The sequence below is a fragment of the Prionailurus bengalensis genome, chromosome A1 (assembly GCF_016509475.1).
Source record: "Prionailurus bengalensis isolate Pbe53 chromosome A1, Fcat_Pben_1.1_paternal_pri, whole genome shotgun sequence".
In the NCBI taxonomy this organism is placed as follows: domain Eukaryota; kingdom Metazoa; phylum Chordata; class Mammalia; order Carnivora; family Felidae; genus Prionailurus; species Prionailurus bengalensis.
In genome coordinates, this window is record NC_057343.1 from 205,985,974 (window position 1) to 206,011,204 (window position 25,231).

General features: G+C 36.4%; 1 protein-coding gene across 1 annotated transcript in view; it reads right to left on the reverse strand.

Annotated features, from left to right (window-relative positions):
- The window catches only part of CCDC152 (coiled-coil domain containing 152), a 30,236-nt gene extending 5,245 nt beyond the window's left edge, over positions 1 to 24,991 (reverse strand). Inside the window, exons 1-5 of the mRNA XM_043599122.1 lie at positions 24,516 to 24,991; positions 22,488 to 22,593; positions 15,806 to 15,874; positions 2,423 to 2,487; positions 282 to 384 (exon numbers count right to left, since the gene is read on the reverse strand). Of these exons, the coding sequence (XP_043455057.1) occupies positions 282 to 384; positions 2,423 to 2,487; positions 15,806 to 15,874; positions 22,488 to 22,593; positions 24,516 to 24,602 (430 nt within the window). The 5' untranslated portion in view covers positions 24,603 to 24,991. The remainder of the gene's footprint in view (positions 1 to 281; positions 385 to 2,422; positions 2,488 to 15,805; positions 15,875 to 22,487; positions 22,594 to 24,515) is intronic.
- Positions 24,992 to 25,231: the final 240 nt, after the last annotated feature.

Sequence of the window (25,231 nt, forward strand, 5' to 3'; positions counted from 1 at the left end):
AGTATATAAATATTAAAGGTATTATACATTTCACATTAATTTTTACATAAGGACATTAGCTGCTTCATATTAAATAATGTTAAGTACAAAAACCATAAATCCAGCTTAGAAATGTTGTAATTTATATCACATAAATAAATTGAAAGGTATAAAACCCAAATTAAAATGCATCAAGGCAATGTTCATTCAAGAATATGGGCAATTACTGAAAAAAGTTTATACATGCATTTAAATTATTTTATGATGTCTTAGAATTCAGTAGGTCAAAAATAAAAACTTACTTTTTTCCTGCATATCCTGATAAAGTTTCCTTATTTCTATTTTATGTCCCTCCTCTTTGATTTTCATTTCACTCATAAGTTTGGCAATATTATTCTTATATTCCTAAAGATTAAAATACATATTGATTCTTCAGTTTAAATATATGTACACAACTTTCCACTAATTAGAAAGGTGAAATTCTCATACTTTATATTAATTGTTAATATGTAACCATATCTAGAGAGGAAAGATATTGTTTATCGCTTGAATAATCAGCTTTGAGAAGGAACAATTTCTGGTCCAAGTAGATACAGCCTTTCCAGAGACAATGTATTCTTATCTTTGCTTCCTGAATACTCATCACCAGTGTTTAACATATCATATAATCTCAAAGTATTTTGGTAACTGTATAAATAAATGCCATGATACCATTAAAATATGTCAATTAAAGCCAAAGTTATACTTTAGAGCTAATAGTACATTCTGTTCAATAGCTGGCAAGCTTAACCTAACATAGGATGACTCCTTTGAATGTGACCTGAAGTTCTGTTTCTGAAAATTATATAAACATCCCTAATTCCCAGAAGGAAGTTAAGCACTACCCATGGTAAAGGTTAGTTTTATGAGGAGGAGGCTAGAGAAGAATGAATTTGGGAGTTGATTGGAAATGATTATTGTGTTAATGTGGACAGTCGCATTCAGAGAGGTGTTGGAAGAGAAAGCCCCCAAAGATAAAATTTACAATTTTTCCAGAGGGATGTTCCTACATAAACCACTTATAGTCCTAAGATGTAGGCAGGAGAAAAGGAAAGCAGCAAGACTAAAAATAAAATAGGATACTAAGAAAGGTACATTAATGAAGGGAAGAGGTTCAAGAAAAGCTTCTAAACATCATAAAAGCAGGGACTTTATTTTTACTCATCATGATGTCTCCAATTCCTATAGTATCTTAGGCTAAGCAATATTCTATGGCTTGGCATTTTAGAAGAGAAAGAAGGTAAAAATTTCTCCCCCTTTTCTCTGCCCCAATGATACCCTAACTGTACCATCTATCATTGAGCTTTATAGGAAAGGTATGGAAAGAATGGGAAAGAAGAAAGGAAAGGGATAAAGGAAAGGAAAATAAAGGGTGGGATATATTCCAGACATATTTAAATTAACTCAAGTGAGGAACCAGATTGAATATGGAAATGATACTTCAACTTGAAGTTCTAAGCTTGATACAGATCCAATCTGAGTTTTGGAAATCTTAGGTCTGCCAAGGTTTGACATGTTGGCTCTTGGGAAAGGAGAAAAAAATTATGATAATAAGCCTCCCAAAGGGTGGTGGGAACTGACATTTACTGAGTACTTTTTATGTTCTAGGCACTGTGTTATTTGTTTTATAATTGCTGCCATATGCTGTTCCTATAGGAGAAAAGAAAAAGTAGCAGAGGGCATGGTAGCCCTGGGGAGAGAAATAATTGGTTATCCACATAAAGTCTTCCCTTCGTTTGGATGATGCAATAAAACTGCAAAAGGTTACTTAAATCAGAAAGATCAAAGACTCATTTATTTTATGGTAAAAAGTTTAAAAGTGCTAATTAATATAATAGAGTATACTCTAGAGTAAAAGTTTTATTAACATAATTTAAAAAATATGTAGCAAAATAGTTGTATCTCTTTTTGGTGGGAAGACAAAGTAATGTAAGTGATACCTTAGTGCGTTATAGTCTGCAAAGAGACTAGAGTCCTTAAAACTGTTATTTCTTTAAGAAGTTTTATTCATTAAAAATTCTGGCACAGGGGCGCCTGGGTGGCGCAGTCGGTTAAGCGTCCGACTTCAGCCAGGTCACGATCTCGCGGTCCGTGAGTTCGAGCCCCGCGTCGGCCTCTGGGCTGATGGCTCGGAGCCTGGAGCCTGGAGCCTGTTTCCGATTCTGTGTCTCCCTCTCTCTCTGCCCCTCCCCCGTTCATGCTCTGTCTCTCTCTGTCCCAAAAAATAAATAAACGTTGAAAAAAAAAATTAAAAAAAAAATTCTGGCACACACATACACACATATATATTTCCTTTCCAAATTTTAGCTGTCCTTATTAATGAAAACCACCCTCCTTTTTTTCAAATTTGAGAAGACAAATGCTCTACAGGAATTTGATTGAATATAAAAATACATAAACTCACTTGTTCATGAGACTTCAGCTTTTCTCTCATAAGATCAGCATTTCTTTTTAGTTGTTCATTTTCACCTGTGTAAAAATAACCAGAGGGCATCCTAATACACAAAACATTTTAATTAACATGGGAATACATTTAACATTTTGAGTTTCCTTTCATATATGCATTCAACACATACAGCATCTACTACACACAAGGTTGCATGCATGGCGCTGGAAATATTGAAACAAACAAAATTATTGCTTTTCAAAGAACTTATGGCCAAACGGTAAAACAGATGTGTAAGTGGTTATGATATGCTATGATAATTGCTCTGGAATGGCAGTGTGTCTGAAATACCATGGGGACTTGTGGAAAAAAAGTCTTATTCAGCCTGAAGTCAGGAAAGGATTTACAGAAGAGAAACCATTTGCACTAAGACTTACATGATAAGGGTTACCCCATGTGGCAGGAACACATTTCACATACATAAAACTGCACAGAAGACTTTGGGCTTGAGTGACTATAGCACATTTGGGCAAGTTACAATTCAAATACAGTATTGTTGGAATGTAAACTCTGAGGAGGATGTGCTACATAGGTTGAAGCCATATCCTAATAGGAGATGGACATATTGCATATGAATGGCTTTAAATTTTATCTTATAGGTTACAGTCAAAGAACTTTGAACAGTGAAGGGAAATGATTAGTTACATGTTGAAAAAATTATCTGGCAGTGTAGATGACGAATGGGCAGGTTTTGACCCTAGATGAATGGGTATCAGTAAAAATAGATCAAGTAAGAAATAACAGGAGCCTCAATTAGGTCAGTGGCAGCAGGACATAAAAGAAAATGAAGATAATTATTTAGATGGTAAGATTACCAGGAGACTTATGACTGACTGGATAGCAGAGGCAAAAAGGAAAGAGGAACTTTTGCTTTCTAGGTTTCTGGTTTGGGTAATTGAAAAATGTTTGGGTGCCTGGGTGGGCTCAGTTGTTAAACATCTGACTTTGGTTCAGAACACGACCTCAAGTTCATGAGTTGAGTCCCATATCCAGTGAGTTCAAGCTCTGGTAAAACCTGAGACCCGCTTCAGGTGAGCCCTGCTTCTCTCTCTCTCTGTCTCTCTCTCTGCCTCTCACTCACTTGCGCCCCATCCCTCTCTCTCAAAAAACAAAGCAAAATTAAAAAAAAAAAATGTTCATCAGTTTGGGAAAGATTAGAAGAGGAAGACTTTTAGGAGTGAAATGAAGACTATAGATTTTTACCTGCTAAATTTGATTGCTTGAGATATCCAGAAAACATTTCTGGTAGGCTGAGAAATATTTAGAGGTGGCCAAAGGAGAGTATTCTGAAAGGAGACTGAGAAGTGTCCAGAGATGCAGGAGAGAGTGGTACTGAGAAAAGAGAGGTTAAAGGGATCATAATAAGTAGCAATAAAAGCAGTAAGAAGATCAAGTAAAAGAACTTTGAATCTGAAAACTTTGGGAAATGCTCAATTGTTGTAAGTTGAAGACTAGGCAAAGGTAAGGCAATGGATAGAGTGAGTACACCAGACCATTCCCTTGAGGTTTGATTGTAAAAGGAAAGAGTGAGGGCATTTGGAGGGAATCAACCTAAAGTTAAGGAAACTTTATTTTCTTGTTTATTTAAAATATGGGAAAGATGTGAGTTGTTTAAATGCTGAGAGGAATGGACAGTAGAAATAAATGAAAGACAGAAAAGAAGGGACAATTGAAGATGCAATACCCCAGAAGAGAGACAAGAGTTAAACCCAAGTGGAGGAATTAACTTTGGATAGGAAGAAGGACTTTCTCTCTCTCTTTTTTTAAGCTAAAGAGGAAGGTAGTAAGGATATGTCCAGGTATGTATATATTTGGAAGAGGTATAGTGGGAAGAAGAGGTACTAGGTGGTAAGAAATGAGATAATTTATGTCTGACAGCTTTCACTTTTTCTGTGAAATAGAAAGTAAAATAAGTTGAAAGAAAAGAACAGGTTTAAAGTTGGGGGCTAGAAGATTGCAAAGTTTGAAAAGTCAGGATAAATGAAAGGTATAATTGAAACTGAGATTCATAAATTAACATAGGTCTGCAATGTATGTTTTTTTTTTTTTTTTACCATTAGTCTTCAGTAATTGCAGCCTTATAAGTAAAGCAGGTGTATGGTTGGATTGATCCATATTTGAAAATTACTATAGTTGGTATTACAGGATGGGTAATGGAAATAAAACCACTGCCAAACGAGAAGATAAGTAATATTCTAAGCTAGATATATAAGCTATAAAGGGAGGAAGGTTTTATCTTACAGCAACATTATTGAGAGCATTGTTATATTTACTTAATGTCTTTTCATGTAAAATGTAAATAAGAAAAAAAGAGAAACATATTAAAATATGGTTTTGCATCTTTAATTTGCCATATTGTTTCAGACCTACCATAATTGACATCTTTTGTATATAACCAAAGCTATCTTCTGACTTGGGATGATTAAGAAGGAGCAGTGCTTGAGTTTTCTATACTCACCTTGGTAATCTCTAGATTAGATCAGGAAAGAGTCCATCCTGATATAGTGTGTGATGAGGGTTTGAAACAGAGCCAGACTCTGTACCTAAGCCAGACATAAAAGGCTCAAAGCTAAAATATAGGCCAGGAGTAGACTTGGCATCAAGACTTGTAATTCAAAACCAGTGTGAAATAGAGGCCGGGGCTTAAGTTCAGGGACTACTGGGGACCAGTGACAAGGATGAATGAGACACTAGACTTGGATAACAGTAATTATAGCTTTGTATTGTTTAGAATCAGTTTGTCTGTCAATATAGACAAAAAAACATGCTAGAATTTTGATTGGGATCACACTGAATTTATAGATCAAGTTGGGAAGAACTGACATCTTGACAATATTGGGTCTTCCTATCCATAAACATGGACTATTTCTTCATTTATTTAGTTCTTTTTGATTTACTTCATCAGAGTTTTGTAGTTTTCCTTATATAGATCTAGAACATATTTTGTTATACATATAGTTAAATATTGAATTTTGGAGGTTATTGTGTTTTTTTTTTTTTTAATTTTTTTTTTCAACGTTTATTTATTTTTGGGACAGAGAGAGACAGAGTATGAATGGGGGAGGGGCAGAGAGAGAGGGAGACACAGAATCGGAAACAGGCTCCAGGCTCTGAGCCATCAGCCCAGAGCCCGACGCGGGGCTCGAACTCACGGACCGGGAGATCGTGACCTGGCTGAAGTCGGGCGCTTAACCGACTGCGCCACCCAGGCGCCCCGGTTATTGTGTTTTTACTCTCAAATTTCACTTGTTCATTGCTGTTATATAGGAAAACAGTTGACTTTTATGTATTAACTTTGTATAATGCAAGCAACCTCGCTATAATTGCTTATTAATTACAAGTAATTTTCCTCCCAAATCTTCTGAATTTTCTACCTAGACAGTCATGTCATCTATGAACAAGGACAGTTTTATTTCTTACTTCTGAATCTGCATACCTTTTATTTCTTTTTCTTGTCTTATTGTCTTGTCTTACTGTCTTATTGTACTAGAACTTCTAGTACAATGCTGAAAAGGAGTGGTGAGAGAGGAATATCCTTGCCTTCTTCCTGATCTTAGTGGGAAGTCTCTAATTTCTCACCATGAAATATGGTGTTAGTTGTAGGCTTTTATAGATTTTCCTTTTAAATCAAGTTGAGTACATTCCCTCTACTCCTAGTTTACTGAGATGTTTTATTTTCAATCATGAATGGGTGCTGGATTTTGTCAAATACTTTTTCTGCATCTACTAATATGATCATCTTTTCAATCTGTTGGTGTTCTGGATTAAATTAATGAAGCTTTGAATGTTGACCCAGTCTTGTATACTTAAGATAAATTCTACTTTGTTGTAGTGTATAGGCCTCCCAAAGCATTTTTCATTTCTGTTACGGAGTTTTTGATCTCTAGCATTCCTTTTTGCTTCTTTCTTAGGATTTCATCTCTCTGCTTACATTGCCAATTTGTTCTTACATGTTATCTACTTGATCCCTTACAGTCCTTAACATAGTAATCATAGCAGTTTTGAAATTCCCAGTCTGATAATTCCAACATCTCTGCCATGTTTGATTCTGCTCTGTCTCTGCAAATTGTGTGATTTTTTTTGCCTTTTAGTTGGGCTAATATAATAGAGAGTCTAGGTTCACCCTAACTTTTGGTAACATGTTAGCAGCTCTCTTTAGAATACGGAAATATTTAGCTTAGAAATATATATTTTTAAATCTTGTGCCCTAGTTAGTAATTTCAGGTTAATAGCACAAGTCCCACTCAACATCCTATTACACTTTTCCTCCTACAATCTTAACATAACATAATCAATAACTAGTCACAGCAATAATGAATCATTAAAGATTAAAAAAAAATTTTTTTTAACGTTTATTTTTGAGACAGAGAGAGACAGAGCACGAATGGGGGAGGGTCAGAGAGAGAGGGAGACACAGAATCTGAAACAGGCTCCAGGCTCTGAGCTGTCAGCACAGAGCACGACGCGGGGCTCGAACCCATGGACCGCGAGATCATGACCTGAGCCGAAATCGTACGCTTACCTGACTGAGTCACCCAGGCGCCCCATTATAGATTTTTTTAATGTTTATTTTATTTTTTTGACAGAGAGAGAGAGAAAAAAAAAAAGAGAGTGAGCAGTAGAGGGGCAGAGAGAGAGGGGGACAGAGGATTCAAAGCAGGCTCCATGTTGACAGCAGCGAGCCCAATGTGGAGCTCCAACTCACAAACTGTGAGATCACGACCTGAGCCGAAGTCAGACGCTTAACTGGCTGAACCACCCAGGCACCCCTAAAGATTTTGGATGTTATATGAACAATGCTTTAGGAAGGCTTGTCTTGCAATATAGTACTGTTAGGAGGAACTTTGGAAATGGAGTCTACATATGAAACTGTCGCAGAAGCATGGGTAAGAGGTTATGAATATGTAAAATTGATATTGTTGGAGAGGAAGAGTACATAGTAACTGCAAACTTTTTGAGTCCTGGTTATTAGGAGAATAGAAGTATTTGGGGCAGAAAGAGAAAATCCAGAACTATGTTTACAGGGGAAGATGATGAGTAGCATAAATATCCATTAAATCACAACATTACAGTGAGAGTAGAAATCTAAAATCAGTTTGCTTTCAAAGGCTGTAATCAGACAGATAAGAAAGTGTTATATTTTATTTATTTATTTATTTTTTTTTAAAATTTTTTTTTTCAACGTTTATTTATTTTTGGGACAGAGAGAGACAGAGCATGAACGGGGGAGGGGCAGAGAGAGAGAGGGAGACACAGAATCGGAAACAGGCTCCATCCAGGCTCTGAGCCATCAGCCCAGAGCCCGACGCGGGGCTCGAACTCACGGACCGCGAGATCGTGACCTGGCTGAAGTCGGACACTTAACCGACTGCGCCACCCAGGCGCCCCAGAAAGTGTTATATTTTAAAGGGTCATATTTTATTTATTTTTTTTTTTTAATTTTTTTTTCAACGTTTATTTATTTTTGGGACAGAGAGAGACAGAGCATGAACGGGGGAGGGGCAGAGAGAGAGGGAGACACAGAATCGGAAACAGGCTCCAGGCTCTGAGCCATCAGCCCAGAGCCTGACGCGGGGCTCGGACCGTGAGATCGTGACCTGGCTGAAGTCGGACGCTTAACCGACTGCGCCACCCAGGCGCCCCTAAAGGGTCATATTTTAAAATGAAGAGCTAGGGGCGCCTGGGTGGCGCAGTCGGTTAAGCGTCCGACTTCAGCCAGGTCACGATCTCGCGGTCCGTGAGTTCGAGCCCCGCGTCGGGCTCTGGGCTGATGGCTCAGAGCCTGGAGCCTGTTTCCGATTCTGTGTCTCCCTCTCTCTCTGCCCCTCCCCCGTTCATGCTCTGTCTCTCTCTGTCCCAAAAATAAATAAACGTTGAAAAAAAAAAAAAAATTTAAAAAAAAAAAAATAAAATGAAGAGCTTAACCTGAATGGTGGCTTTAGTTTATAAAAATTTTGCTGGAAAATTGATATTTCCTTGAATGGAAAGCACCAATAATTTGAAAATATTTCCAACTTAAATACTTACTTATAAAATATACTATTGCCTTTAGAACAAATACTTCAGATATGTTTCTCCCACTCACTCCCATTCTAATGGGATTTTCAAACCATAGGGACACAGTACATTAATAACCATGTAACCTGAAAGTTTCCAAGATGAAATGTGACTTGTTAATAGAATATATGTATTCTAGAATTAGGAAACTGGAGATTTTGGAGGATTTTGAACTCTATAATAAAGGAGTTATACTTTCCAGTATCATTCAGTTTTGTATGATTTTCAAGTTTAAGATTTTCTGTTTTTTTTTTTCTTTTGTTTTGTTTTTGTCACAATAATTAAGGGCTGGGAACTGTGTGAAAAAAAAAACAAAACATTGTGCTAACTAGGCAACTAATACCTCTTGTACCTATTGGAAATGCTGAAGCATCCATCACTGAAAGATGAAAGAAAAGGTATTTGATGCTTTCTTTTTTCAAAAGTTTTTTAATGTTTATTTTTGAGAGAGAGGGAGACAGAGAGAGAGGGAGACAGCACAAGTCGGGGAGGGCAGAGAGAGAGACACACAGAATTCCAAGCAGGCTCTGAGCTGTCAGCACAGGGCCTGATGTGGAGCTCAAACTCACGAACCACAAGAACGTGACCTAAGCCAAAGTCAGACACTTAACTGACTGGGCCACTCAGGTGACCCCGATGTTTTCTAATTTATAAAAGTATACATGCTTGTCTTAGCAAGTGAAGCATCTGTAAGGGGAAGCTAATCATCTCTACATGCCTTCCCTTCCACTTACCTCACCAAAGTTATCAATGTTAGCAGCATGGTCTGTATTTCTTTCCTACTTTTCTTCCAGCTTATATAATCATATATAAACATATCACACATTTGTACTGGTTTTGTTTATTTTTACCAATATAAAATTGTACTACATACATTACTTTGCAAAAAACTTGTTTCCTAAAAATGGATGTTCCTTCAAATCTGTAATTTTTTAATGCATATATGTAAATACATTTTTATAATTTTATATACATAGGGTCATATCATAGATGCTGAGCTACTCTTAGGACACTCTTCCCTTCTCTCTCTTTCATTTTCTTTCTGCTTTCTTTCTCTCCCTCTTTTTTTTCTCCTTTTTCCTCACCCCTCACCCCACACCCCTGGTGTAATTGTGTTTCCTTCTCAGTTTTTCCCTTGAACTTATTAAACTCTGGATCACATGTATGTATACACATACACATTTCCATAATTTTATTCATATCTTTTGTTCATTTAAAAAATTCTATTTATCCCTGCTGGTCAATTTGTAGATCTCTTTGTATATGGAGAGCTCTTTGTAGATTGTAGATATAAACTACATTTGTATTTGAAAACACTTTTTGAAATAAATTACTTGTTTTTTTGTTCACTTTTGCATGACAAAATAACATGCAAAGTTTTGCTGTTGTTGTTGCTGTTGTGTGGTACTTTTGTTGAGTTGTTGTTAAAAAAAGTCTGTTAGGTCTTTTTTTCTTTATATAGTATCTGAAGTTTCCAGATTGGTCAAGAAGACACCCTGCAGCTAGCTCTAGGTTGTATCCTGGATACAGCTGATGATATATCCTGACTTTTCTTTTAAGTTTTTATTGTTCTTTTTCATACTGAAGTCTTTTCTACATCTGGAATTTATTTTTAATGTGGTAGAAAAGAGTCCAACTTTCTTTTCTTCCAGATGGAAAGTTAGTTGTGCCAGTACCATATGTTAAAATGCCATTCTTTTCCCAATAAATTGACATATTTCTTGTGTCATCTATTACATTAAAAAATACTGAGGCCTGTTTCTAGAATCTAGTTCTCTATTTTTTCTGTGGATGTATTTTTCCATTTTTATGCCAATACCATAATGATTTCATTACAACAGCTTCAGGGCATGTTGTTATCTGGTAATAAAACTCCCTTTTCTCTTCATTCTTCTTGTTTTTTTACAGTTCTCTTGTTTATTTGTTTTTTTCCATCAAATAGCTTCAAGATTATTTATACAATCTCCTCCAACCCCAACTTAGAATTTTACTTCAAATGGCATTAAATGTGTATATTAACTTCAGGAAACTGACATTTTAATGATGTTAAGTCTTCCCTCTGCCAGAATAACTGATCAACCCATCCAAATGTTATACTGCTTGCATATTATCTGGTTTTGGCACATCTATAATTATGCTAAATGCTAAATAGAACCATATAACTTATCTGTGAACTAAAGCCACCTACTGAAGAAATAACAAACCTTCCTTAATGCTTTATATTACACTTCAGTTGGCTCTATGTTGCCTTTCATTTGTAATACAAACAACATATGATTATTGTTGGCGCCGTTACTTTTTCGTCATCCTACCAGATTCTACATTAGATTTTCAAACACAGGTTCCTACTCTGGCTACTTCTTCAAGTGGTAAGGCTCTTGATGCTCTGGCTAGAGTATCTATAATTCAAATAGTATTTTGTATCAGTGTAGAGTCCCCCTGGTCCTTATATTTGGCAAGTAATCCTTCTCTGGCCCAGCCAAAATTCAACTTATTCTCTTGGACTCTAATAATTTTGCAGTATATTTTTCTAAAATTAGCTATTCTCCTTTAGTACTGAACTGGGAGGAAGTCCTTAAGTGTACATTGTCTTTATGTTCATTGTTCACTTACAGCGAGTTTTTAAAATATCATTTATGATTAGATTGCTTAGCTTTGTAATAATTTCATTCCATAATAAACTAGATATTTTTACATTCAAAGTTTTTACTTGATTGGTTGCCTGAATAAAGGCTATGTTGATCTAGGGGCGCCTGGGTGGGTCAGTTGGTTAGGTGTCTGACTTCGGCTCAGGCCATGATCTCGGGGTTCGGGCCCCGCGTTGGGCTCTGCGCTGACAGCTCAGAGCCTGGACCTGTGTCAGATTCTGTGTATCCCTCTCTCTTTCTGCGCCTCCTCTGCTCATACTCTGCCTTTCTCAAAAATAAAGGAAACATTACAAAAAATTTAAAAGAAAAATTTAAAAATTTAAATTTAAAAATTTAAAATTTAAAAGAAATGCTATGTTGACCTAAATTAAGATTGTCCTCCAGTGGCATTTACTCAGATCCTGGAAAAGTTTTTGTCTTTTAACTAACTGAATGTTTTTATTTTATTTTATTTTAAATTGGAAATTTATGGGGCGCCTGGGTGGCGCAGTCAGTTAAGTGCCCGACTTCAGCCAGGTCACGATCTCACGGTCTGTGAGTTTGAGCCCCGCGTCAGGCTCTGGGCTGATGGGTCAGAGCCTGGAGCCTGTTTCCGATTCTGTGTCTCCCTCTCTCTCTGCCCCTCCCCCGTTCATGCTCTGTCTCTCTCTGTCCCAAAAATAAATAAACGTTGAAAAAAAAATTTTTAAAAATTAAAAAAAATAAATTGGAAATTTATAGTTATATAACCATTTTTTTTTCTTATTTTGTTTTGCCTTGGTTTCTAGAAAATTTAGAGCTAACTTTTGTGCAATACTGAGGCACCTACTCCTTAAGTGAGGTTTCTGATCCAAGTATTTTCCTAACTCTCTTCCTATTCATTACAGGCAGGGCCAGCATTATGAGTGTGCAACCTGTGTGTCCATGTTGGGCCCTGCACTCGGAAGGGTGCAACGCTTGCTTTAACATTCTGCCATTAATGTCTTGAAGTTCTTTTTGTCTTCGAACTTATATTTTTAAGTAAATTCCAGTGGGACAATGGAGCATGCATGTGAGCAGAGAAGATAAGAGCAACATCTATGTCTACTGCTTCTTGCCACTACATTCATACACGGCACTTGCAATGCCCCATGAACACAGAATTCTGGTGGACTCATGATACTTGGGAGTTCAGCAAGACTCAAAAATACAAGTACAAGGTAAACATGTTCCATCTGCAACTAAGTAAGCAAGGGGCCTCATTTTCTTTTTCACTAGAACTCGCTTCAAATGCAGAAAGAAAGCAGTAGCATTCTAAGAAATATGAATGACCAAGGAACTCTACCACGTCCTTTCTTAATTCTGTTATTTCCCTCTATTAACCCAATAATTATGCTAAAAATGAAGACATAAAAGGAAAGAGAAGAATAGGAAAATTCACAGTTCCTTTTCCTTTTAGTCCATCTTTAGTAAGTGTAGGTAGAGAGTATTGGTAGCAAGGGCAGGTATCCAGAAGTAAAATGAGGGGCTTTTGGGTGGTTCAGTTGGTTGAAAGTTTGAGTTCAGGTCAGGTCATGATTTCACAGGTTTGTGAGTTTGAGCTCTGCGTCCTGGCTTGCTGCTATCAGCGTGGAGCCCGCCTGGATCCTCTGTTTCCCTCTCTCTCTCTGCCCCTCTCTTGCTCTCTCTCTCTCTCTCTCAAAAATAAATAAAATTAAAAAAAAAGAAGTAAAATGAATAATAAATGGTTTAGGTAGTTTTGCGTAGCATTTACACTATTCTGGTAAGAATGAAACAAATATGCATGTGCAAGCTAGGAAGTATTAATTATGTACTTTTGTGATTCTGCATAGGAGTTAAATGCTCATGTCTTTGGATTTAAAATTCATTTGCAGAATATAAAGATGAATGGTAACATTTATGTTCCTAATTAAAATTTTTCATTCTTTTTTACTTACAGCAACATTAACAGCAAATACAAAACCCTGTCAAGTTGAGAGAGACCACAGAAGAAAGAAAAAAAGCTCTATATTTTAGAACTTTTAATGTTACTTTTTTCCTGCCTTTTGCACATTAGGCCCCACATTTTCGTTTGGCATGGGGCCCTGCAAATTATGTAGTTGGCCTTGTTTATATGTTTTGCTCTTTAGCTTCCTTTTAACGTGCCATTAGCAAATCTCTTTTGGAAGGAGGCAATTTTTAAATAATGAAGATTCTGAAGTATATTCTCATAGCAGATCATTTCTCCATACAGAATATACTTATATACATGTAGCATTTTCCCAAGGATGTACTAGAAGCTAACATGTCAAATTACTGCATGTTGAAAGAAGTTTTTCTACATTTTTCAAACTACTTTTAATTTGAGCAATACTTTTTTCTTTAGGAGTAACTTGTCATTGATTAGTTTACTTTCTCAGATAATTCTTTTACAAAATAGCACTCAACTATGTGCTATTGTCCTTTTTAAAACATTCTTGTCAGTAATCAATTCTGATTAAATCACTCTGCTTACTACAATTTTGTAGAGTAAAGTTGTACTATACATAATGATGTCTTCCTGGAAACCTACCCTGATAGAGTCTAAGGGCCGAAATAAATTCAAATTATTCAAGTTCAGTTCAAACAGGGGAAAAAAAGCAATACGAAATTGCAAGAAATCATTTAGAGATAATTGGAAAAAATGAGTTTGAATTCTACTGATTTTGAAGCTGCTCTGTGTTTGCAGTTGATTTCATGTGTCTCCCTCTTTTCTTCATATGACACCCTGCCAACGTGTTTGAATTTCTAAATTAAATTCCTGAATTCTCCTCTAATGGACAAAAATCTCTGAATCTTGTTTTCTTTGCCCTGGTAGTAACTAACCATAAGTTAGATGGCATAATGTAACTATCTTTAATACAATGTATTATAGGGGTTCTCCTAAACCAGTATATAATATATAGTAATATGATATAGGAAAAATCCCTATCATTTGATATATTGTGATGAGTTACTCTACTAAGGACCCATGTCCATACTCTAAACTCCAAACACACATTACTTCAAAGACAGGATATTATGACTATGAAAATATTGTATTCTTGACCATTGGTCAACATTTAATATCTTTTGTACAAAAAATTAATTATAATTCAGTAATGAATATGTTAAACATTAACTTTCTGAGACTTCAAGTAACTTTAATTTCTGGTAGATGTTTTATTTGAACAAAATCCTAGGAAGAGTTCAATTAAAGTACCATTTGTATCCTAGAATAAGAGGACTGTAAGGATTATGAACATTCACAATTTTTTAAATGCAGCTGGGTGTTGTATTTAGTCACAGAGAAGGGAAAAGTTGTTCTGAACCATTAGCATTGAGATGGGAAAATGAAAGCCCAGACCAGGTGTGGGATGGGGATCAAACCCTGAAAAAAAGTGAGCAGACAGCTAGAGTCAAGAAAAATGAAAATCTATTGGACATAAGGGAATCAGAAGTCTGCAGGACTAAGCCAAAAGAAAAGGCATTGGAGAGGCACCTGGGTGGCTCAGTCAGTTAGGTATCCGACTTGATTTCGGCTCAGGTCGTGATCTCATCATTTGTGGGATGGAGCCCTGTATTGGACCCTGCTTGGGATTCTCTCTCTGCCTCTTTCTGTCCCCACCCTGCTCGCACTCTCTCTCAAAATAAACAAACAGTAAAAACACAGAAAAGAAAAGGCACTGGAGAAGGTGTGGTTCTCTATATTACTCTTGCTCTCCAGAAGAGCTGAATCCTTTCTGTACTGCAGATGCTGCTTGACAATGTAAGTGTAAAGTCTTTTAATACAATTTCTATATTTGTTTCATCAACCCTTGAGGAGATATTTTAAGGTAAAACAATGGGGAAAAAGGAAGAATAGTAATTCTTAAAGATAAATACCAGAACATTATAAAGACAATAAGGAATAACATGCCACAGCAAATAAATGCAAGCATTCAATACAAGCAAATAAATACTTCACCTACATATAAAAAGTACTTTATGATAACAAAAGAAGACTAAGGTAAAAACATTCTTGTTTGATGAGAGTTTTATGTTGGAAGAGACTCTGAACTAGGGACTTTCATCTAGTCTCCTATATGAAAGGAAAATCCCAGTAACACTGCACTGTAGCTAACTCAGGACAAACACTTGGTTGCTTCATCTGTTTTGTCAATGAATAGGCCTATTGGGTTAGCATGACTAGTAAAAATAAAATAAGCTGAATATGCTGGCTTCATTTACACAAACATAGCTTTAGTCTCTGATAAAACACTAAATAATGAACTATCACTGCTGTTTGAATAGTATATTCATCATGTAACTACGAAATACCTACCCTTCAAAACTGAACACGGGATCATTAAAAACCAAGAGTACTTCTGAGAACAAATATACTTCTAAACTTTTGAAAATAATAAAGAGAATTATTATAACTGATTATAAAACATCCTCTGATGTTCCTGTCAGAATATGACTGAATTATTCTGTTCAGCATGGTATTTCTTATTTCATAACAATTTAGGAACGTATTATTTTGTAATGAGTAGTCTTGGCATTAGCTGATGAGTTTAACAAGACCAGATTAAAAGAAACTTACTGTCAGTGATGTAAAAACTCTATTTTTAAAGGCACTCAAATATATCATATTTTCAAAGATTTTTTTCTAACTTACCTTTCAAATTATGTTGATGTTCAATGGTCTGCTGTAGCCCTTTTATCATATTATGAAGAGCAGAACATTCTAAAATATGAAAGACACATTTATTTGAAAATTATTCTCTTTCATTTTGGAACTATTCTCTCAAAGTTGAAAGACTTAAAATAATTGACAATATGAGATTTCTAAAAATGTTTATTTTTGAGAGGAGAGAGAGAGAGAGAGAACGAGAGAGAGAGAGAGAGAGAGCGAGAGAGAGCGCGCATGAGCAGGGGAGGGGCAAAGAGAGAGAGGGAGACACAGAATCTGAAGCAGGCTCTAGGCTCTGAGTTGTCAGTACAGAGCCTGATGCTGGGCTCAAACTCACCAACCGTAAGATCATGACCTGAGCCGAAGTCGGACACCCAACCGACCGAGCCACCCAGGCGCCCTGACAATTATGAGATCTTTATGGAGCAGCCAGGTATCTCGAAGTAAATAATATAATAAGTAGTTTTTAATTACCCTTTAAACCAAATGCATTCTGGGATTTAGTAATGAGTTTTCCACAGCACAATAAATTTAGTATAGTAGGGATTCCCTACCCCATGTGCTTTAGCAATATCTACCCTAAAGTTAAGGCATACTTGGACATGCCTGGGGAACTATGTGCGGTGTATCCGTGTGAGTTTTCCATGAAAGAACATCTCAAGGAAAGAGAGTCAAGGTACCCTAAATTTTGTTAAGATCGAGAGCCAGAGTTGGTGAGGTGTCATTTGGGAGAAGATAGTGTTTTTCTTCCTCACTGTCCTCCAACCTGTCCTCTTAGTACTCATGCCTAAGTCCCGGGGCAAAGAGGTAAAAACTCAATGTGCTGAGTTACAAGGAATTAGCAACTTTGGTACTAATGACTTCTGCCACAATGGGAGATGGAGCGTTCATTGCAAGCATTCATACCCTGACATGTGAATATAAGCTGGTTATAACTAGAAAAAGCTAAACCTTTGATGGGTAGCAACAGAGATGGACACTTCGGTAATTTCAAGCAGTCCACTTGGCTGTAAGCTGTAGGAGATCAGGGACTATTTTGTTTTGTTCACTATTTCTCTAGAGCAGTTGTGATCCATAGCAGGCACTCCATAAATATTTGCTGATTGACTGATTGATTGATTGATAGACAGGCAATGTAATAGTAAACTGAAGCAAGAAAGGGGTAAGTGGAAAAACTGTCTGAAAATAACATATATTATATTGCTATTCTAAATGCTTTGCAAATATTGAATAATTTAGCCCTCTTAACCCTATGAGGTAGGTCTTAGTATTTGTCTCATTTAAATATGAGGAAGCTGACACATAGAAGTTTAGTGAATTGCCCAAGGTCACACTTCTACTTAGCAAGTGGTAGAGCTACAGCTTGAACCCCAGCAGTCCAACAACACGTCTGTGATTTAGCTACTTTACTACCACAAAGACCAGTCCAGGAGCGGTCCTTTAGAGTAATATGAGTAGGTTGGACGCCCTGGGAAGAGGACAAGAACAGAATCAGAGACTCTTTCTGATTGTTATTGCTATCACATTTTTACTATAAGGTTAGGGAGAACAGGTTGCACTAGTTTAAGTTTACAATTATACTAGCTAAATATACAGTGATGAAGGCTTCATAAAAGACTAACAATATTTTTCAAATACTAAAACTCCTAAAGCTTAAGGAAAATTTCACCTTTTTTTTTCAAGAGGACAATTTCACCTTTATGTAGTTGACTTAACAACTAATAAATATTGAGCCTTATTCTCTTTCATTAGGTTTTAGAGGCCCAAGACCAATATTCAGCCAGTATGCACTGGTATGACATACTAACTTCCATTCTAGTGGGGCATCTGTTTTGATGGTTAAATATTAAATACCATATTTGCATCTAATAAAAAGTTACTTGTGTATAATAATACCATTGATTGTTTACTCTGCCAGGTATTACACTAAGTGCTTTATAAACATTACCCCAATTAGTTTTCAAAATGATACTGAGAAGTTGGTATTATCCTGATTTTACAAAGAGAGATGGTCATCCATAGAGGTTTGGTTACTTGCCCAGGATTTTAGAGTTAATAAGTGGAAGGTATGGACTTGAGCATATGTTTTTCTCATTTCAAATCCTGCTTTTAATCTGCTATTCAATACCTCCTGGGGAATTATAGGATATAGTGATTAAACCATGAAACTTGGAGTCCAAGGAAATAGAATAGAGTTTCCTCTCCACTCTCTAGCTATGACACCCTGGACAAGCTTTTTGAGCTTTAGATTCTCCATCTGCAAAATAAAAGTATGGGTAATACCTATCCTCCTTCACATATAAGACTATTCTCATACATAAGACTAATCTGACAACCAAATGAGAAAATAGTACTCTCTAAATTTACTCACAAATGTTCAATATTGTTATTGTTGTTATTTCTCTCCTCTGTCTCTCAACAATTTGTATATATCTCTTTTCTCCTTTTATCACATTTCATTTATTTGTGGTTCCTCCTACTAGATGGTGAACTCTTTCAGGTAAAGATCATATCTTATCAATTTTGATATTTCTTGCTTCTAATATGGTGGCTATTTCATAGGTATTCAATAGTATTTCTATTTATGACTAAAGGAAAGAACCCATACTGTGAAAGGAAAATGCAAAATTTTGCCTTTCGGTTAGAGGTCCTACACTCAGTCTCCAGTACTTTCTTCAACTATGCTAATAGAAATGAAAGTACTTTGCAGAAGTTAAAAGCTTTAAGGTTCTTCTGTTGTGGTTTTTCACTCTTCCTTGTACCCCCTCTACTACCCCCCACCACCTACTCAAAGTTCCCACCATCCTCCATTTTTTCTCTTTTACTATTTCCTAGTAATAGATTGATAGTTAAATCACACTTGACATTGCCTACTTCATATATGTTACTGTGTTAGCTGCTATAATTAAAAAATTAAGGGGGCATGTAGCTGGCTTAGTCGGTGGAGTGTGCGACTCTTGATCTTAGGGTTGTGAGTTTGAGCCCCACATTGGGTGTAGAGCTTACTTAAAAATAAAATCTTAAAAAAATTAAGGAGGCATAGACTCTGCCATCACTTCTCTTTGTGCCTTTTAGAGGAATAAATAGATAGCTGAGGCTATTTCAGTACAGTTGACTCTTGAACAACATGGGTGTTTAGAGGTGCTGATTCCTGTGCAGTTGAAAATCTGAGTGTGGATGTGCTTGGATGGCTCAGTCAGTTAAATGTCCAACTTCGGCTCAGGTCATAATCTCGCGGTTTGTGAGTTCGAGCCCTGCGTGGGGCTCTGTGCTGACAGCTCAGAGCCTGGAGACTGCTTCAGATTCTATGTCTCCCTCTCTCTCTGCCCCTCCCCTGTTCGCATTCTGTCTCTCTCTGTTGCTCAAAAATGAATAAACATTAAAAAAATTGAAAAAAAAATCTGAGTGTGACCTTTGACCTCAAAAAGTGAATTACTGGGGCATCTGGCTGACTCAGTTGGTAGAGCATGTGACTCTTGATCTTGGGATTGTGAGTTCGAGCCTCACATTGAATGTAGTTTACTTTAAACAAAAAAAAGTTCCAAAACTTAACTACTAATAGCCTACTATTGGCCAGAACCTTACTGATAACATGAAGTCATTAACACATATTTTGTGTTATATGTATTATAGCCTATATTCCTATAATAAAGTAAGCTAGAGAAAAGAAAATGTTATTAGGAAAATCACAAGGAAGAGCAAACACATTTATAGTATTGTACTGTCTTTATCAAAAAAACATGCACATGTAAGTGAATTCATGCAGTTCAAACTCGTGTTGTTCAAGGGTCAACTGTAATCAGCAAATTGAAAACAGAGCCCTGAAACTGAAAGTATACTGAATTTTTAAAAAAATGTGTATTTTCAAAATATGAACACAAGGTGGCTCTCTCAACACTTTTTTTCCCAAAGGAAAATGGCTCAATAAAAAATTGTTCATAAGGTAGAATACCATTCCTTATTTTAGAATAGTGGCTTTTAATTTTCTTTGCAAACCTTTATCCACATTATCATTTCTGTTGGATTTTAGAATGAATACTATCCCATCCAATGCTTCTTAAAAGCTAGAGCTCAGAATATTAAGCTACTTCTTTAAAAAAAATTTTTTTTAACATTTATTTATTTTAGAGAGACAGAGCATGAGCAGGGGAAGGGCAGAGAGAGGGAGACACAGAATTCGAAGCAGGCTCCAGGCTCCAAGCTGTCAGCACAGAGCCTGACGTGGGGCTCGAACTCACAAACCACGAGATCATGACCTGAGCCAAAGTTGACGGCTCAACCGACTGAGCCAGCCAGGTGCCCCTAAGCTACTTCTTAATACTGTATAATTTAGTAAATAAATGGTGGTTTTGAGCTCAATTTAGGCTCTGCCATTAACTAGCAATTTGAACATTAATATCTATTTCACAAAGCACTTGGAAATGTTGAATACAATTATGTATGAAAAGTACTTGGCCATTAATACTGACATTATTATCATCTTCAACTGGCACAGAAATTCTTTATCTGGTATCCAATGTAGAAAATATAATGTCATGACCTCATTCTTTATTGTTGAACAAATCGAATCATATATGTAGTTTGTTATTCCTCTCTAGGTCAGTTGGTACACACTTGACTCTACAAACTTATTCCTACTAGTTCTTTTACTTCTGCTGCGTATTATCCAGTAAAAAGGCCATTAGATTTAGAATAAGTAGAGCTGGATTTTAAAAAAGTATTTAATTATTTTTTCAAATGATAAATACACACGAAATACTAGCATAGTAAAAAATGATTATCTCTCCAGTTTCCGCCTCTAGACTAACCAGTTTCCCTTCCCCCAAAGCAAGCACTGTTACCAGGATACTGAGGCTGTTTATCTTTCCAGAGATATACAAATGTATCAGGGAGAGGGTTTTCTGTGTGTACAAAGATATTTTTATAAAAATGATAGAAGATGGTTGTGAACACTGTTGTTTTCATTTATGGTATCTTGGAGATTATTCTGTATCATGTAGAACTACTTTTTCTTTTATCAGCTGCCATAATTTAACCAGAATCCTACTGATGGATGTCACACTCGGAAAGGCCTTCTCCGTACTAAAAAACAAACACACAAAAAACCCCACAAAAACCCATATTCTATTCTATTTTTTGGGGTGGTTTCATTTTTTTCACCTTTAATTAACTTTATTTGTTGGCATAGTTTTAGATGTACAGAAAAATCAGGAAGGTATTAGAGTTGCCAAATATCCTACACCCAGTTTCCCCTGTTATTAATACCTAACATTAGTATGAGATGTTTGTTACAATTAATGAACCAATGTTGATACATTATTATTAACTAAACTCTATACTTTATTCAGATTTTCTTAGTTTTTACCTTATGTTCTTTTTCTGTTCTAGGATCCCATCCACAATACCATATTGCATTTACTCATCATGTCTTCTTAGTGTCCTCTTGGCTGTGCTAGTTTCTCAGAGTTTTCTTGTGTTTGATGACCTTGACAGTTTTGCAGAGTGCTGGTCAGGTATTTTGTAGAAAAGCCCTTTTTGGGGATTTGTCTGACGCTTATCTCATGGTTAGATGGGGTTATGGGTCTTTAGGAGGAAGATCATAGAGGTGAAGTGCCATTTTCATCACACCATGTCAAGGGCACATACATATGGCTTTCTCTCCTTTCCCTCCTGACACAGGGCACTTTATTAGTGAGGAGTGTTGGTCTGGGAAAAGGGAGTTGGGATGAACAGGATCAGCAACTATCCTGGGGAACATTCCTAAACATCAAGCATTCCTCCACGAAAATTTAGAGAAAACTCCATCATGGATGAAACCTCCCCAGAGGACAGCACTGTGACCACCCGGCCCCGCCAGCAGTGGTACAAAGGGCACCTAAGGCACAGATGGGCTCCAGTACAGCAGGGCTTCAATGTCAGGCACAGACTGTTGGGGGCATACCAGGAACTTCTCATAGTTCCATGTGAACATGAGGGAATTCTGGCTCTCTTGAGTTCTCCAGATACCCTGAACTGGTTGCACAGTGAAGCCAAGCACTACTGGGCCTTGAGGGCTGCAGGTGCAGCCGAAGCTCACTTACCTGGGTGTAATCCCAGACCATTGTGCCTCAAAGCAAGTTGGCATTCTCAAAGAGCAGCGCCTTGCCCTGCAAAGAGCCTGGGTTTTCAGGTTCCCTGCAGGCTAGTGGGCGTGCAAAGGATGGACCAAGACCAGGGACACAGCCGGGAGGACAACTGGTTGCTGGGAGCTGAGAGGCACACATGGCCTGGTTGTCCCAGAAGTAAGGGGAGAGCTTTGGACTAGAAGAGCCCATTTTTGGCACTAAAATTTTTGACCCATCTGAAATTTCTTTTGGTGTAATTGTGAGACAGGAATTCAACTGTTATTTTCTCCCATGGTTTTGAAGGCTTGGACTTGCCATTTCTTGGTTTAGTGGTCTCCAACAGATTATTTAATTTCTCTCATCCTATGTTTCTTCATTATTGAGGTGGCTTAGTAATACCAATCCTATGTATCAGGGCTATAAAAGATAAAATGAAATGATAGCTCGGAAAGTTCTATGTGAATTTAAAATATTTTACAAATGTATGGTATAATATTAATTGTTGTGGTACCAAAAAATACTCTTATGAGATTTTGTATTTCTTCAGGCAGTAAAGAACTAACCTTTTTTAATTGAAACCTCCTTTGTTTGCGTTACTTTTAACAAATAGTTAGTTTTTTCCAACTGCATATCCAGTATATTATTCTTTCCACTGGTTTCTATCATTTTCTGTAGAAGAAACAATATATATTACCAAAGCAAGGAATGTCGCTATTTTTATTTTATTTTTTTTACCTAATGATATGAAGACTAACGAAAATACAGACCACTTAATACCTGAAAGTCTAATAATTAAGTCTGGCATATGTTTTATGTAAGCCAACTTCCTCATTTATGTAATTTTAAAAGTAACATGGCAAAAAATTAAAACAGACTAGCAGCTATAAAAAGTTATGAAAAGTAAGAATATGAGCTAACTTGGAATCCCCTTCTTTCCAACTATTCAACCCTCAGTCCTATGGTTAACAATTCCTTATACATATTTCCAAAATATCTTATGATTAACTATACAACTATAGGAAAGGATCATATTATACTCTGTTCTGCACCTTGGATGTTCCACTTAGAACTATGATCTTGGAGATGATGTCCATACAAGCACATTTAGGTCTACTTCGTTCTTTTTAAGACCTGCATTGAGTTTCACTTATGAATGTACTGTAATTTATTTAACTAGTCCCCTTACTGAGGATAATTTGTGTTGTTTTCACTTTTTTTTTTGCTATTACAAATAATGAATAAACCTTCAACATACCTTTTTGGTATCTTTGTGTACAGTGTAATAGCTGACATATACCCTTCAGACAGCTTCAAAAATCCTCAATTCATTGTATCATCTATATCTCTACCCACTTCCCCATTCTCTCTGCCTCTGAATTTATCTTAAAGCAACTCCCTGACATTATATTATTTCATCCACAAATATCACCATCTATATGTATCTCTAACAGGTAAGATTCTTAAAAATACAATCACAATACTTTATCACATCAAAAAATCAACATTTCTTATTTAAAATATTTAAGGATATGACAGATATTTCTAAATAATCTCCAAAAATTTTGCACCAATTCCTCTCCCACGAACAGTGCTTCTTCTTTCTTTCTCTATTCTCTCTTATTTTAGTAAGAATCACTTGGTTAAGAAAACTCAAATTCATTGTTTAAAAAAGTTCATAATGTGGGGCACCTGGGTGGCTCAGTCAGTTAAATGTCTGACTCTTGACCCCAGCTCAGGTCTTGATCTCTGGATCATGAGTTCAAGTCCTGCATTGGGCTCTGCAGGGGTGTGAAGCCTATTTAAAAAAAAGCTCATAATGTTATCTCAAAATACCCATTGTCATGAAATTCCTTTATTATGGACATACCAGACTGTGCAGAGGAAAAGAAGGAATAGAGAAGAATGATAAAGAGAGAAAATAGAGATAGGTATTATTCTCTTTCCCACCCTTGCTTCAAAAACCCACTCCCCAAATCTTTCATTTATTCACCTTTATCTTCTCAACAACTATTCTTATTCCTCTCGAAGGCAGACAAGGGGGAAAAAACCTAATATATACTTGTGGGTTTGGTCTATCATGTAATTTGTCTATATTTGGGGAGAGGAACTTCAAATACATCTGTTTTTAGGCAACAGAGAAGGAAAAAGGAACAGCAGAGGAAAGAGTAAAAAAAAAAAAAAATTAGAGTTAGTCATAATGGTAAGAGACTGAGGATTGAGTTTATTTTATTTCAATTCTTATTAAACCATTCCTGAGTTTATAGACATTTTGAACATTTAAGTATGTATTTTCCTTTTAACTTTAGCCAAAGTATATCAACTATTTCCTTGTCCCAGAAACATTTTGATGTATTAGTACAAATGATCCAAAATGAAATATATTTTAAATATGGATTTTAAAAATGAGAAAGGACTTAGCAAAAATATATTTCCATTGTCTTTACTTTGCTTATTTTTTGGTACATTTTTCTTTACTTCCCAAATTCTTCCACTGGCAAAATCTATTTCCCTTTTATACTATAAATTTTATACTATATACTTTTATACTATATATAGTTTTTCTACTACAACTGTTTTATATCTTTACATACCTTTTCTATCTGTGAGAAATCACTTATAAGCTTGTCAAGATTCACACCGCTAATCTTTTTCATACATCCTTCGCTGCTTTGACTCATGTCTAAACTAGTGAAGAGTAAATAGGGTTAAAAAATAGATGAAGAAGTAAACAAAAGCTGTACAATAGTGACAATAAGTCAAATACTAACGTTTCTATACTCCACGCATACAGCACCTACTTGAGCTCCACTGCACGTGGAAAATTTTTGCTATACACATTATTAATAATAGTCAAAAGCATTAAGGCTTCTCCATTCTTCTGCATGCCACCCAAGTTTTCTCTAAACAAATCTAAAATTAGTGCAATGTTATGTGCATATGTAGAAATTATTTGTCCCTGTTACACAAAAAACTATTCCATTGTTCAACTCATCTTCTTGCCATCAGTATGACAGGACTCAAAATCTGGTGTACTGCTAAATCTGATGTGTGACTTTTAAATATAGGTATTCTCGGGGCGCCTGGGTGGCGCAGTCGGTTAAGCGTCCGACTTCAGCCAGGTCACCATCTTGCGGTCTGTGAGTTCGAGCCCCGCGTCAGGCTCTGGGCTGATGGCTTGGAGCCTGGAGCCTGTTTCCGATTCTGTTGTCTCCCTGTCTCTCTGCCCCTCCCCCGTTCATGCTCTGTCTCTCTCTGTCCCAAAAATAAATAAACGTTGAAAAAAAAAATTAAAAAAAATAAATATAGG